A 13,327-nucleotide genomic window follows, 5' to 3' on the forward strand; every position below is an offset into this window, starting at 1 on the left:
CTTGGAAGTTGTGAGAGTGGTCGAGAAGTTGAAATCACAAAAAATAAGCAAAATCTAACATTAGAAAAATTGTGTGAGCATAGGCTAGAAAGATAAAACCCTGAACAATTGTTACTGTACGTTTTAAAGGGGTTTCAGTTTATTCAGTTTATTTTAATAAGAAGTTTAGGAAGTTGTTTGGACTACAAGAAGAATTTAGTTTCAAAAATAGCCCCCAAATGTTGTTCTACTGACTGGGCAAAACAGCTATTTCAGATGAGGTTAAAAGAAGCACTGCCTCTAACCGCTGAATATGAAGATCTATTTTATGTATCTGAACACTGCGTTATTCTCAAGGTTGAGGCATATGCTACTGTTGTCATTCCCTAACAAGTTACGGTGTGTTAGCTGCCATGAAGTAACTGAGTTCACTCTTAACCTGTGTTAAAATGTGAGATAAAAAGTTGTTGTTTAAACTGTTTTCACAGAGCAAAAAAAATCACAGGGGCAGAGAATGTGACTATGGGAGTGAGTGTCAACACGAGTGAATGACGGTGTTTAAACAAGGAGGAACAGAGAAATTTTGGACTTTTATCTCTGTTCCAAACATTGTTCAAATATTTAATCCAATTACTTTTTGCAGTAAAATGGTAAGTTCTAGAGGGCTTAGAAGCTGGATGTTGATTTGAAGCTCTTTGGACATTGCTTGTTATGTGCAGGCAGAGGCTTTGTTACGAGATAAGGATGCTGAGTTTTCTATACTGCCTCTGACCCTGTCTTAAAAAGAAATAAATCACTGGTGACCAGAAAGCTGTTTAGGTTGCTAAACCAAGAAGGAAGACTGTAAGTCCTAGTAGGTTCTAAGTCCTTGTCTGCTGTAACAACCAGAGAATTGAAGGCAGCTTCTTCACACTGGCATCCCTTTTCCCTGATTCTCTTCAGATGTTAGTTCTGCTCAGTGCGTTTTTTATATTAAGTACTTGATATATATTAAGGATATTAAGTAACACCAAATAACTCTTAAAATGTATCTGGGACTTGGAATTCCAATCCTGAGCCTGAATAATTAGAATCAAATATGTAGTAATGTACAGAGGAAAGAGTTTTTAAAGTAGTGATCATGGGGAGTAAATTAATCTAATACAGAGAATGCATTCATGTATCTATAATTTAGTTCATCTTCTTTCGGTATTTCTCCAACAATATTTTAACTTTTGACCTGGCAGGATGTTTAAGTATGAAAAATATGAAAAAGATCCCAGGAGGCCACATACCTATGATTTACTGTGTTAGTGGCACCTCATGTATTTGACTGGGTGCATAAGTGTTTTCTGTTCTATTGATTGCCAAATGTCTCAGCTGGCAAAATGACTCCCTCCTGATGTATTGTGACTTGAACTTATAACAACTACTTCTTCTCAAACTCTCAAAATTTTTTTAATACTTGATTTGGAAAATGAGCCTTCAGTGGATGGCTGATTATATCACAACTTCTTGGTACCTTACAGATGTGTTTACTTTTTTTTTTTCTGTTTTCACAGCCTCTTGTAAGTAAAAAGCTATCAGACAAGCCAGTTGTCATATTTATTGAGTTTTTCAGGTTTTCATGTTGTGTTGAATGTTCGGTTGCATAGTTTTGGTGCACAACTCACTGTTATTTAGTCCTTCTCTTGTTCTTACAAGAACTATAGGTCTGTTTTGCTGTAACTTAGCTAGAAAATGTCTAAAGCCTCAGACTTTTAAATCAAGAAATGCCATGAGTACTTGAACTAATGAAGTCTTGCTTTATAGGAGTTTATGTCTTGAGATAGATCAATGTTGCTGCTGAAGAAAATGAGAATGGTGCTGCTGTTCCTGTTGAAGTTGATGAGTGTGCTCTATGCTGTAACTAGCTTGCTGTATAAGAAATTATGAGCTTATGCTGTGGTATTTTTCCCAGTTGGAGCATTTTTGTCTGCATGCTTCTCTGTCTGGTTGGTTGTTCATGCAGTAGAAGTAAAAGAAGCTTAAATACTTTTGAGATCTCTAGAAAACTATCAACCCTGTTTTTTTTTCACTTAGGTCAAAATATGTCAGGGTGGACAGACACATAGATTGTATTAAACTTGACATACCAAAAATAGAAGCTATAGCATGCTGTTGTTTTGAAAACACATAAAAATGTAGGAATTCAAGATCTTCTTACTTTCAGGAGGATAAGTACTTTCTTTAATCAGTTTTGAAAATCCCAGTAGCAGATTGCCTGGGATTTTTGTTTAATAAATATATTTGAACTGTATTCCTACCTAAGCTACTGTTGATCTCATTATAACTCAGAGTATTCGTGAGAACTTTAAGATTTGGAAGTAATAATATTAGCCTTAGATTAGAGTGTAACCATATGCTTAACTTCCAACTTAAATTCATTAGAATTAATTAATCTTTTGTTTAAAAAAATCTTTTAACATATTTTGCATGTAAGTTGGAACACTTGCTTGTCTGGCTTTTTTATAGAACTCTCCATTTCATTTTTAGGTCAATTAATGACTTCTAGAATAATGTCAGTGAGTATTTACTTAATCTCAGCTTCTCACAAGTGAATAATGTATTTGAAACTGGCAAAATGTTCATTATTGATATTTTGTTATGTATTTTCCTATCATTACATATCTTAATTTCCTGTCATAAAAGTATTTTTTGCACCGTACTGTTGCTCAAGATAAAATACTTCTAAAAAGGGAAAACAATATTAAGAATAAAGACACTGTTGAGAATTCTTTCAGTGTGATGTTTTCATACTGAAATAACAGCATAAGATCTAACTAAACAAACAAATGTGCTGTGTTCCTGTAATAAAGGTAACGCTTTGTTTTCAGAATTATCCCCTAGTTTTACCATCAGACTATCACTGGAGTCCCATTTAACAATTATACTGCAAGCTGCCAAACTTTACAGAGAATAAAATGAGATGATGCTGAGGTTAAAAACCTCAATGCTAGTCTTCCCAGCTCTATTAGTACTTCTTAAGTCAACTCTGATCAGTAGTTGACCTGTCTTCAGGATGGATATTCTGATGTAATTTTGTGTTTAAAAAGCATCTTTGCTAACTATGGGTTTTGCTGAAAACCACAGTATGTTGGCTTACCTTGTCTACCTGAAGTGTAATATTAAATCCACTGTACCTAGACAAATACAAAACAATTTGAATGGCCTTTCCCAAGAGGATAAGGGAAAAAATACAACAAAAGGTATTAAAAATAGTCTGATAAGAAAAGCTGAGGAATAACTATTAAGGTGGTTCTCAGTAATCACTTATGTACATGCTCAGATCTAGGAGTACTCTATGGTTAGTGTGAAGTAGATATTTTCCTTTGTTGAGGGAGAGGGAAAGTGATCTCAATTTATTTGGTATTTATTTCAGTACGCCTTGAGGTAAGAATGTGCCCGAGGATAGGTATAGCAAAGCAGTTGATGTATGGTAACTTAATATGCATGGGTAGCTTAGCCAGTTGCTGGAGCTCTGCTTTTAAAATCTCTCATGCTGTTTAAGATTTGCCTTGTTATGTTTGCTGGTTTTTCAAATAGATTTGGGCAGCCATGCTTTGGTTCTCAATTAAACAGACAATTTCTTTAGGCCTTTTTTTGCTGCTTCACTGAAGTAAAGAAAAATGTTTTATATCCATTTATTACATTCACTGGCAGTTTCATTACTCTGAATATTCAAAACTCATAGAATGAGAATGGCATCTTGGAAGCAGTCCAAAATACTTACGGTTAACAGTGTTTCAAAGAATCATGTTGTGAATTATCTGGTAAACATTCCACTTCTTTATTAGATTTATTGATATCTTTCCTGTTGGGTTGGGACATGGAGTGGAATTGCTGAAGGAAAACAGTAAATGTTGACTTCTAGAAAGAAGTTGCTTACATTGTAGTTTCAGTATGATACAGCACGTTGCATTAGGCTTCTAAATCTTGATTAATTCTAATTCTGTGTTGCAGCTTGTAGTTACTTTCTAATTACTGAAACTGATGTAGCTGCCATATTAATGTTTTATGTAATATATAACTGTTTTGTCCTCCTTATGTTGTTTTGAGGGATAGGAAAGCAAGCTCTGGTAGCTCTGGTTTCCTGGACTTTTGTATAAAGCCCTTGCTATTACTTTGTGGCCTGGCCATTCTTTAAAGTCCCTCAGACCAAAGGCTCAAATTGATGTAGCTCTTAACAGACGGCTACTTGTTAATACGAAATAGCACCATCCTGGCACATTTTTTTTTCTTCCAATTGTGACATTTTGGCTCCTGTGTGGTAACTGATCAAGATGCAGGTGGTCACAGCAGCCTGTGAGGCAATGTTTTGCCAGGACATAGTTCTAGTTCTTCACATGTGGTAGAATTACTTACCAAGAGCATCCTTAAACACATGTGCAACAGTAACTCCAGGCAGTTTTTGAATGACACCTAGTTTAGGTGGAGAAACCCATGTGCACCATGATGCTGATATTGGTTAATTTTTATGTTCTTGTGACACAGAAGAAGTCTCATTCATCATAATTCTCATATTCACTGTTTATTAGCCACTCTTTTTATTTTTATTATGTTTGGTGACAGTTGGAAAGTTAATGTATTCTTCAACCTACTTATTTTCAAGCAGATTTTGTTTTCATGAAATATAGTTTCTAAACAAGCCATACCAGTATGATTTTGCTGTCTTTTATGGGTTAATTAGAAAATATAATTTAGAATCTTTTCTTAACTTTAAAGATTCTTTGCTGGATATTCTTCTGAACACTCCTTTCACAGAAAGAAACAAAGGTAGAAGAAAGATTAAGAAACCTAAGTAGTCACAGGTTACTGATCTAGCCTTGCTGCACAGAGATTTATTTCTTTATGACATTTATTTGTATTTCATTGCTGCTTGAGAGTTCCTATCTACAGCTGACTCTGTGCTTCCCATCCTGAAAAAAATTGCTTTCTAACTAGACAACATAAGTAGTGTGAGAAAGGAAATGTGATCTCCACATTACGATTGGGAAAGAGGCAGACATAGAGTCTGAATGTTCTCAGGTCACACTGGAAGTCTGGGAGAGCCAGAAATTAAACCCACATACATTGCTTAAGTCCCACTGAGTCACAGGGCAGCATTAAATGACAAATCAGTGTCACCACAAAGAGTACTGGCAGAATGATCTTCCAGATTTACATCTTGCAGTGTTCTATCTTAAACTGAAACCTTAGGAAACAATTGGACTGGCTGGCAAACAATCCGTGTTTGTGAGTGTGATTCTTAAACAAGCCTAGTGTTTGTACCATATTTGTGCTATTCAGTCTGCCCTTGGAAAACTAACTGCAACATGAAGGGCACCTTGGTATGCATCTCTATTAGGATTCTATTGAAAAAATACTCCAAAAATTACACTGTCCAGGCATATAGAAGAGTAATTGCATGCAAATATATTTTATGATTTTTAGCTTAGCTTCGTCAGCTGCAACTGCTGACTGTGCCTATTTAGTCACTCAGCGTATTATGAAAGTAGACAGACTATTAAATGTAGGCATGGGAGTGAAAACAAGAGAGCTGCATTCAAAATGTACTTTTTTAATCAAGATCGTTGAAATTTCACACCTAAAAAGAATCTGGATTGTTTTAGTTGTGATTGTATAGTGTTCTTATTTAATCAGTTATATTAATTAATATAACTTGCTTCCTCCTTTTCTCTGTGCAACAGCATTTTAAAATACTGTGAACTTCACAAAGAATGGCTGAAAAGGGACATTTTAATTGTTATGTTCAGCTGTCAGTTTTGAGACAGAGGATTTTATTTTCCGGAGCTTCAGAAGTTTTTGAATGTCTTGACATTTTTCTACATTTTAATTTTGATGTAGCCATGCTGTTTGCTGTGTCAAGATGTTTCTCAGAGCCCTTGCTAACCATTGCTGCCGCTTTGGAGGGGATGAAACGAACACAGAAACGTCAGAACCAACACAAATTAATCAATTTTATTTCCTCATCTCTTTTAAGCTGCTAGTCTAAATGAACGTTCTTTACTTCAACTGAAAACGTATGCGCACAAAGGATGTTGATTTGTTTTGATAGGCTTACTGAAAGAAAAATGAGCTTTGGAATTAATAGTAATTAAGAAAAGGAATGATATGTTAAAATCCTATGAAGTACTTAGTAAAACTCAATTCTAAGAAAGTGTATGGCTGCAATTTTACATCTACACTAATCTTTTTAAAATCTTCATCTAAACCAAACAGTTTTAATTATTTTCACTGTGTGTGGAAGGTTAGGGGTGATTCACAGCGCACAAGGTGTTATTCAGTACATGGCATGGAAACATGTTTTCAATGTTCAGCAAATAATGTATCATAGAGCACTCTTTATTGTTTTTCTTGTAAAGTGAATGGATATATTCACTAAGGGGAAAAAGTGCTCTTTGTCATTGTTTGAAAATGTTATGTTTCCTTTCTTGTTACCAGGCTTGCCAATAATAAGCTTAACATTTTATATGTGTTGAGAACAATTCAATTTCTTCAGAACAGAATAAATCCTGATTCATTAATCGAAAATGGGTTAATGTGAATTTGGATTAGTTGGGAAAGAATGAGTAAAGACCTTATCCAACAATAGGAGAACTGCATGTCTTTGAAACTCAGCTCTAGTCCAACCAACTAGAACTTGAAAAAACTGTTGCAAACGAATTTTGAACTGGGCTTTGTTCACATTTCAACACTTTTTATCTTAAACACTCTTAAAGGAAAACAAAATTTCTGTTAAAATCTCTGCTGCTTTGCGGTGGGAGCAAGCTTGAAATATAATTGACCGTAGAACCATAGAACAGAACTAGGTTTTGTTCCTTCCTGGAAATTTTTATTTTCTTTTTCTGTCCCTTAAATATTATTTTGAGGAGAAGAGATCTAGAAATTGTTCTTTGAGAACTTTCATATTCAGTTGATTTACAGGAGGAAGAGATTTAGGAGGTAAGCTCATATTATATTACATATACATAAACTCACTATACAGTTGAATTTCAAAAATGAAGAGTAGACAAAGCTTGACTCTGATGTCTAATGTATCACCCGATATATATAAGATGTGTCCTCATGCACAGTAAATGACATTCAGAGCTGTAAGCAAACCGCAAGATAAATTACTAGACCATATATTTTGGATTGTGTTCCACAGCTTCTAACTCTTCTGCATTAGTCATTACAAAATCTGACATTCATCATTAACTATTTCCAATCATAACTTTCATAATAATGTTTCCTGTCTGAAACTGTTACAAAGGCTGGGGTATAAAAAAATTCCAGCCAAAGAAAGAATTCTAGCTGAGGTCAATAATTGTGCTGTTTTATTTAAGAAAGTGTAATATTAGGATTTAGTGTCCTTGACACCAGGCCTTTGAACTGACAGAAAGGTAAAATCCCCAATGCAGACCCAATATTTGCTTGTATGACATTAATGGCATTTAAAGCTTGTGTAATTCTTATGATAATTGAAACGAATGTTTAAGAATAAATAAGTGTGGCGCTTTATTGAGAAACAGAGAAACATAAGCATTGCTTATGCAGCAAAAACCTGGAATATTTTACTGCGAAGAACTGTATAACTTTTAGGACTGGAGCACTTGGGTGAAATTTGCATTTAAGGACTGAGAAAACATCTGTTTCTGGTGATGGGTTATTCCTTTGATGCAAAGACAAATTGAGGAGCCTGGCTGGCTTAGTTGGCCAAATGATGACAGTGAGTCGGCAGTGTGATTTAACTCTGGCTAACACAAACATTTCTTAAGTTATATGAAGCAGACTATTTCCGTGACACAGAAGTATTGATGCATTTGCAAAAGGCAGTGCTGAACTTTGGAGTCCAGGGTGTGAAAATGAGCACGTGATTGGAGGGTTTGTTCTCTAGAAGGAAGCTGACCAGGCGTAGCTTATTTAGTCTATGAGATGAAACTTGAGAAGAGTTTGTAGATGTATTCTATAAATACAATATGGATGTGAACATCAACATAGAAGAGGGAAATGGCATTTAACCTGACAGTCAATGGTGCCATAAGGAACTAAGTACAAACTAGCTGCAGACAAATTTAAGCTAGAAATTAGAAGGCCAGCAAGCACAGGACAGGATTTTTTCCTACATCAGTGAGCTCAGCCTTGTCCTATATTGTTACAAATGTTGTCTTAAAAAGCCCCACATTTTTGCTCCACCTTTCTAACTCTTGTTAGAAAGTTTTCAGCACAACAATGAATCAGAGTCTGAAACTGCTGTCCACCAAACAAAGTGTGGGCAAAAGGCCCAGCTGCTTTAGAATGGAAATCATGTCCACGAATGGGATTGTGTGATGTGGTTAATTCTCACCACACACAGCTGCTTCATGACCTGCTGATCTGTATGAGTTCTATGCCCCATTCTTATTTCTGTTCTGCATTAAATTCCTAGTGTTGTTTTCCCTGGATAGGTTACTCTGTTACATCTGCTTTTGAAAATTCCTGATTATGAACAGTGGTTCCTACCAAGTGTTAATCACTTTGCTTGAATGTGTCAACAGCAAATTAGCATAAAATGGTCTGAGAAAAGTGGTTAATACAGATTAATCTGTATTCTTCATCTATATTCTTCTCTAATTCTTTGAATTTACTTCCTTGAAGATACATCAAAGATGAGCTTGGTTCATAAATACGTTTGGAAGATAAATACAGGAGGGGAAGAGAATCCTGTTTTATGGTCTTTGTAAAGCTCAGAAATAAACCCCTTATATGCAGTAATTGACCAATATGATATGTTTTTCCCAGTTTGTTTCAGATCCTTGTGCCAGCAACCCCTGTCACCATGGTAACTGCAGCAGGCGTGGTGATGGCTACATCTGCCTCTGTAGTGAAGGCTATGAGGGAACAAACTGTGAACACTCATTTCACAGTCTTCCAGTCTCTGACCGGACAGAGTTGACATCACCAAGACAGAGCAGACCGGTCTCATCCACCTTGGAACCTGACATTGTTCTTCCTCGTTCAAAAGCAACTGTGATGTTACCTACATGGCAGCCGAAAGCAGGACAGAAAGTTGTAGACCTGAAATGGGATGAAATAGAGGTGAGAATATTCTGTTTAAATGAAAATGCACAAAAACCACATTTAAGTGTTATCATTGTTGGGTTGTCGTTTGTGCATGATTTCATGGATATCTACATGACAGCACTGCAGATATGATCTCTGCCCTGAGTTAATATGCTAGTAGAATTGAACACAAAAAATAAATTTATTCTTATTAAAAGTAATGGGTTTAAGTTGGCCAATACATTGTATGAGGTGTTTCTTTGAAATGAGGTAATATTGTTTATTCCAGTCATATGTATGACACTGTATCTCCAAACATCAAATAAATTAGGAAAACAAAAAGGTTAAAGCAATACCTTTAATATATTTTTTACTATTTGCAGTTATAATTGCATGCTGTCTTGAAAAATCTGTATCCCTGCAGTGTTAAGAAAACCTAGCTATTTGAGGATTAAAAATTCTAGACACAAGTCTAGAGGTACAGTGGTGGTGAGGGAAAATTTTAAATGTTTATTGTGTCTCTTAGTAAAACTGACAACCTGAATGGCTGACAAAACTACAGCTGGGAAGCACACAACATATGATCCTTAAAAAATGTGATCTTTGCTTTCTACTGTTTTGTACACTGTTTTATTAGTACTTATCAGATGTCTTGTACAGCCTCTAGTATCTGCAAAACAAAAGTATCAAACTTAATCCATTTACCACTAAACACTAATCTTTACGTGTGAAAGCTAAGTATCGTTAGAAAGTATATTTGCTCACAAACAAAGAAGAATTGATTATCTGTCTCTTAATAACTTCTTCATGTATTAAGTTCATTCTATTGCATGACCATCATCCTCTCTTCTTTGATGTCCATCACTGCAAAGATGATTTGTTGTTCTTTTCACTGGTCGCTTACTTGGAGGTGCGAAGTCACTACTGCATATGCTATTCCTACTGCAGTCATAGAATCATAGAATCATAGAATCACCAGGTTGGAAGAGACCCACCGGATCATCGAGTCCAACCATTCAGTCAGTCAGTACTGGAAGTTTCCAACCTGATCCAGAGATCACCTACCTTTAAAAATTGTGCTTATGTGCAAAATGCACCCCAAAGGACAGTCTGACATAGAAGTGAGCATCTGTTTTGGGGGCAATGGTAGTGCCTTTTTTTTGGATTTTTTTTAATCAACTTAGTACCAAGCAAAGCACGGAGGTGATGAAGCTTGTTGGTGAAGAAATATCATAATTTCAGTAGCCGAAGAATGAAAATCATTATGACATATTTTTCTTTGTGAAAATTGAGCCATTTAACCCATGCCATGCTGGATCCATACAAAATACGTTGTAAACTTGCTTCGTTTGAGTTTTTCAGGAATAAGTGGGTAAAATATCAGCTGCGTCTTTTTTTAAAGTGTTTCTTCTGAGGTGTTTTCACATGCTAATAGTGAGGAAATAAACAGGCATGAGTTTAGTCTGGGCAGAAGTACATTTTTCATCATTCTTTGCTAGCCCAAATACATTAATTAATGCTTTTACTGTATAAATCTATTTAATTTTATTTAAATTATAATTTATTTAAATTTTATTTAAATTTTTTGAAAATAAAATCAGCATATGTGAAATGCTGATTTGATGCATTTGACTCTCAGATTATACCTGAGGTAAAAGGAGTTACGGGGCTGCATCCCATTTTCAGTAGTTGTTCTAGTGGGCAGTATCTGGGGAACAGAGATTTATATTTGGATTTCCATTTCCCGTATCTATTATTTTACAGTAGAACATGTCAGGCACCAAGCATGGAGTTTGGAGAGGGCACTGAAGCAGAAGCAAACAATGATCTGCTTTTATTACTTAGTTTGAATGCAGTGACATCTCTGCATGGGTGCTCCACATGTCCTGATCAATTAAGGGCATGCCCTTCTCTGTACCAGATTTGCCTCATGTATCTTCCCCAATCTGTGACCTGGTATTGTATAAGTAACATTTCTGCCTGGTTTGCATTTTAGATAGATTCACTGGGCATTTCAGTCAAACAGATTCACAGAGCATTTCAGTCAAATAGATCATTTACAAGTTGGTATTTCTGTCACTGAAATTCATTTTGTCACTGAAATTCATTTTGTGTGTTTTCTGTTAACTGAGAAATACAATAGGTTATCATTTGCAACTGTATTATTAACATTAACGTGGAAATTACTTATTACCCTATTATGAAATAGCTTATGTTTATATGTTTTTAAGATATTGTGATGGGTCTTGTATTTTTCACAGTCTCTGTAGTGTAGCATAATGACCTTCTGTTCTTCAGAATCACAGTGAGAGAGATGCTTGTCCAAAAGAAAGACATTTCAGTTGCTAATTCAAGACATTGTCTCTGATCTAAATCAAACTAAAGAGAGCCAATTTGCCTGAAAGTCTGTGTTCCAAAGCCTCTTTGGTGGAGGCTTCAAGAGGAAAGAGTTAAACTAAGCAGGAAAATACTACCTTTCCTCATAGCTTTAAAAGCTTTGCAAACCTTGATCCTTTGTTGCCCTCTGAAAATGAAAAAGATGAAGTAACTGTAGGTTTTGTATTGAAATCTGGTTTGATCTTCCTTGATATTGAGAGGGAAGAATGTCTGCTATTATTATGTTGTGGGTTTGTTTGTTTGTTTTTGTTTAAATCTTCCAGGTCAGCATGTTTTTCACATTATTCTATCCTGATACCACAAGTGAAATGATGTTGTGGCTGCCCCATCCCAGGAGGTGTTCAAGACCAGGTTGGATGGGGCTTTGAGCAGCCTGGTCCAGTGGGAGGTGTCCCTGCCCATGGCAGGGGGGTGGAACTGGATGGGCCTCAAGGTCCCTCCAGCCCCAACCATTCTATGATTCTATGATTCTGCGCATTCTTTAGACTATCTGCCTAGAGAGAAATTCTGCCAAAACCTTTCCAAATTAAAGCTCTCATGATCTTGCATGAAATTTCCATGGAATCTTTTTCAAGAAGTTTTGAGGGCTCAAAAAAGAACACCTGAGAGAAGTAAACTGTCTGAGAGGCACTATGTATGGTTACAACTGGACATTTTTTCTGTACTCCTGTGATACTAGGGATATACTTGGCAGTCCTTGCTTGACTGAACTGTCTTGGTAATGTCTGTACCAGTAGACAGCGCACAGATGTCTTTGGATACACTTTCATTTCTTGTAAAGCTCTTGTGATAACAAATAAGTCCTTTCCAGATACGTAGATTTATGGCTACAAACAGAGATCATTGAGGGGCAAATTCATGTCTGTTGATTTCTTTAGGATAATAGAAATTTATCTTTGTGATCAGCTTTTTTCCTGCTTTGGGTAACTAAGTAGTTCCAGTTGCAAAAGAGATATATCCACCAGTCCACATTTCCCCAGTCCAGTGCTCTTTTGTGTTACAGTGTAGAAAAGATGTGTATATTAGCCAATAACAGAAAAAAAACCCCATCTTATTAATTCTGCTCAACTAACAGATTCAACAAAGGTTTCTGTGTGCAAAATCAACAGTAACAGTGGCAGTACACTACTCATATATATTACTTTTCCTTAATAGCTCTCAATTCTTTTTTCGAAAGAAATCAACAGTATTAATCACGTTTTACAGATGGAGACTCTGAGGCACAGAGCAGTAAAGTGATTTGCCAGGTGTGCAGCCAGAAATTAGAATGCTGAGCACGTGAGTCCTAGTCTAACCTTTTATTTATACTGCAATACTACTGCTCAGATTCAAGCTTTTGGAAGTAGTGATTAGAGGCTCCAATAAACTTGTAATTCCCCTTGCAATGTAATTTGGTCAAGTCACTGCTGTCTTGTTAAGGTCCAGGTAAAGACTGTATGAACTGGAGATTTCACTTTTGCTTTCCCAAAGGGTGCTGCTATTTTACTGATATAAAGGCTTGGGAAGTTAACACTGTTAAGACACACAAGGCAGAAATGTAGTTTTTTATATATTATGTTCTTTTTTGAAAAACAAGAACATGATTTATGTGCCAAACTTATGGAACATGTATGTGAAGAGGAATTCTGTATTTCCCGTCAGCAATTTGACATTTAAGCATTTTAAACTCTTAAGTAATGTATTGAAGAGCAGCTCTTCAATATATTCTGTGCTGATGTAGGAGATTATCTTTGTAAGCAGCTCCCAAACACATTTTAGGCTTTGGCAGGTGTATGAAGATTTTGTTTTCTTTGGTGGCTATTTTTAAAGTAGCTGCATCATTTTCATTGTTTCTATGTCTGTTCCCTGAGAAGCTTTCTTGCTGGCTTGAAGTTTCTGTACTCTTGAATGCTTTAGGGCAATTTTGAAG

General features: G+C 35.9%; 1 protein-coding gene across 1 annotated transcript in view; it reads left to right on the forward strand.

Moving 5' to 3' along the window:
• DNER (delta/notch like EGF repeat containing) overlaps positions 1–13,327 on the forward strand; it is a 115,977-nt gene that overhangs the window by 39,632 nt on the left and 63,018 nt on the right. Inside the window, exon 2 of the mRNA XM_069864812.1 lies at positions 8,761–9,057. Within this exon, the coding sequence (XP_069720913.1) occupies positions 8,761–9,057 (297 nt within the window). The remainder of the gene's footprint in view (positions 1–8,760; positions 9,058–13,327) is intronic.

This window comes from Phaenicophaeus curvirostris, chromosome 10 (genome assembly GCF_032191515.1).
Source record: "Phaenicophaeus curvirostris isolate KB17595 chromosome 10, BPBGC_Pcur_1.0, whole genome shotgun sequence".
In the NCBI taxonomy this organism is placed as follows: domain Eukaryota; kingdom Metazoa; phylum Chordata; class Aves; order Cuculiformes; family Cuculidae; genus Phaenicophaeus; species Phaenicophaeus curvirostris.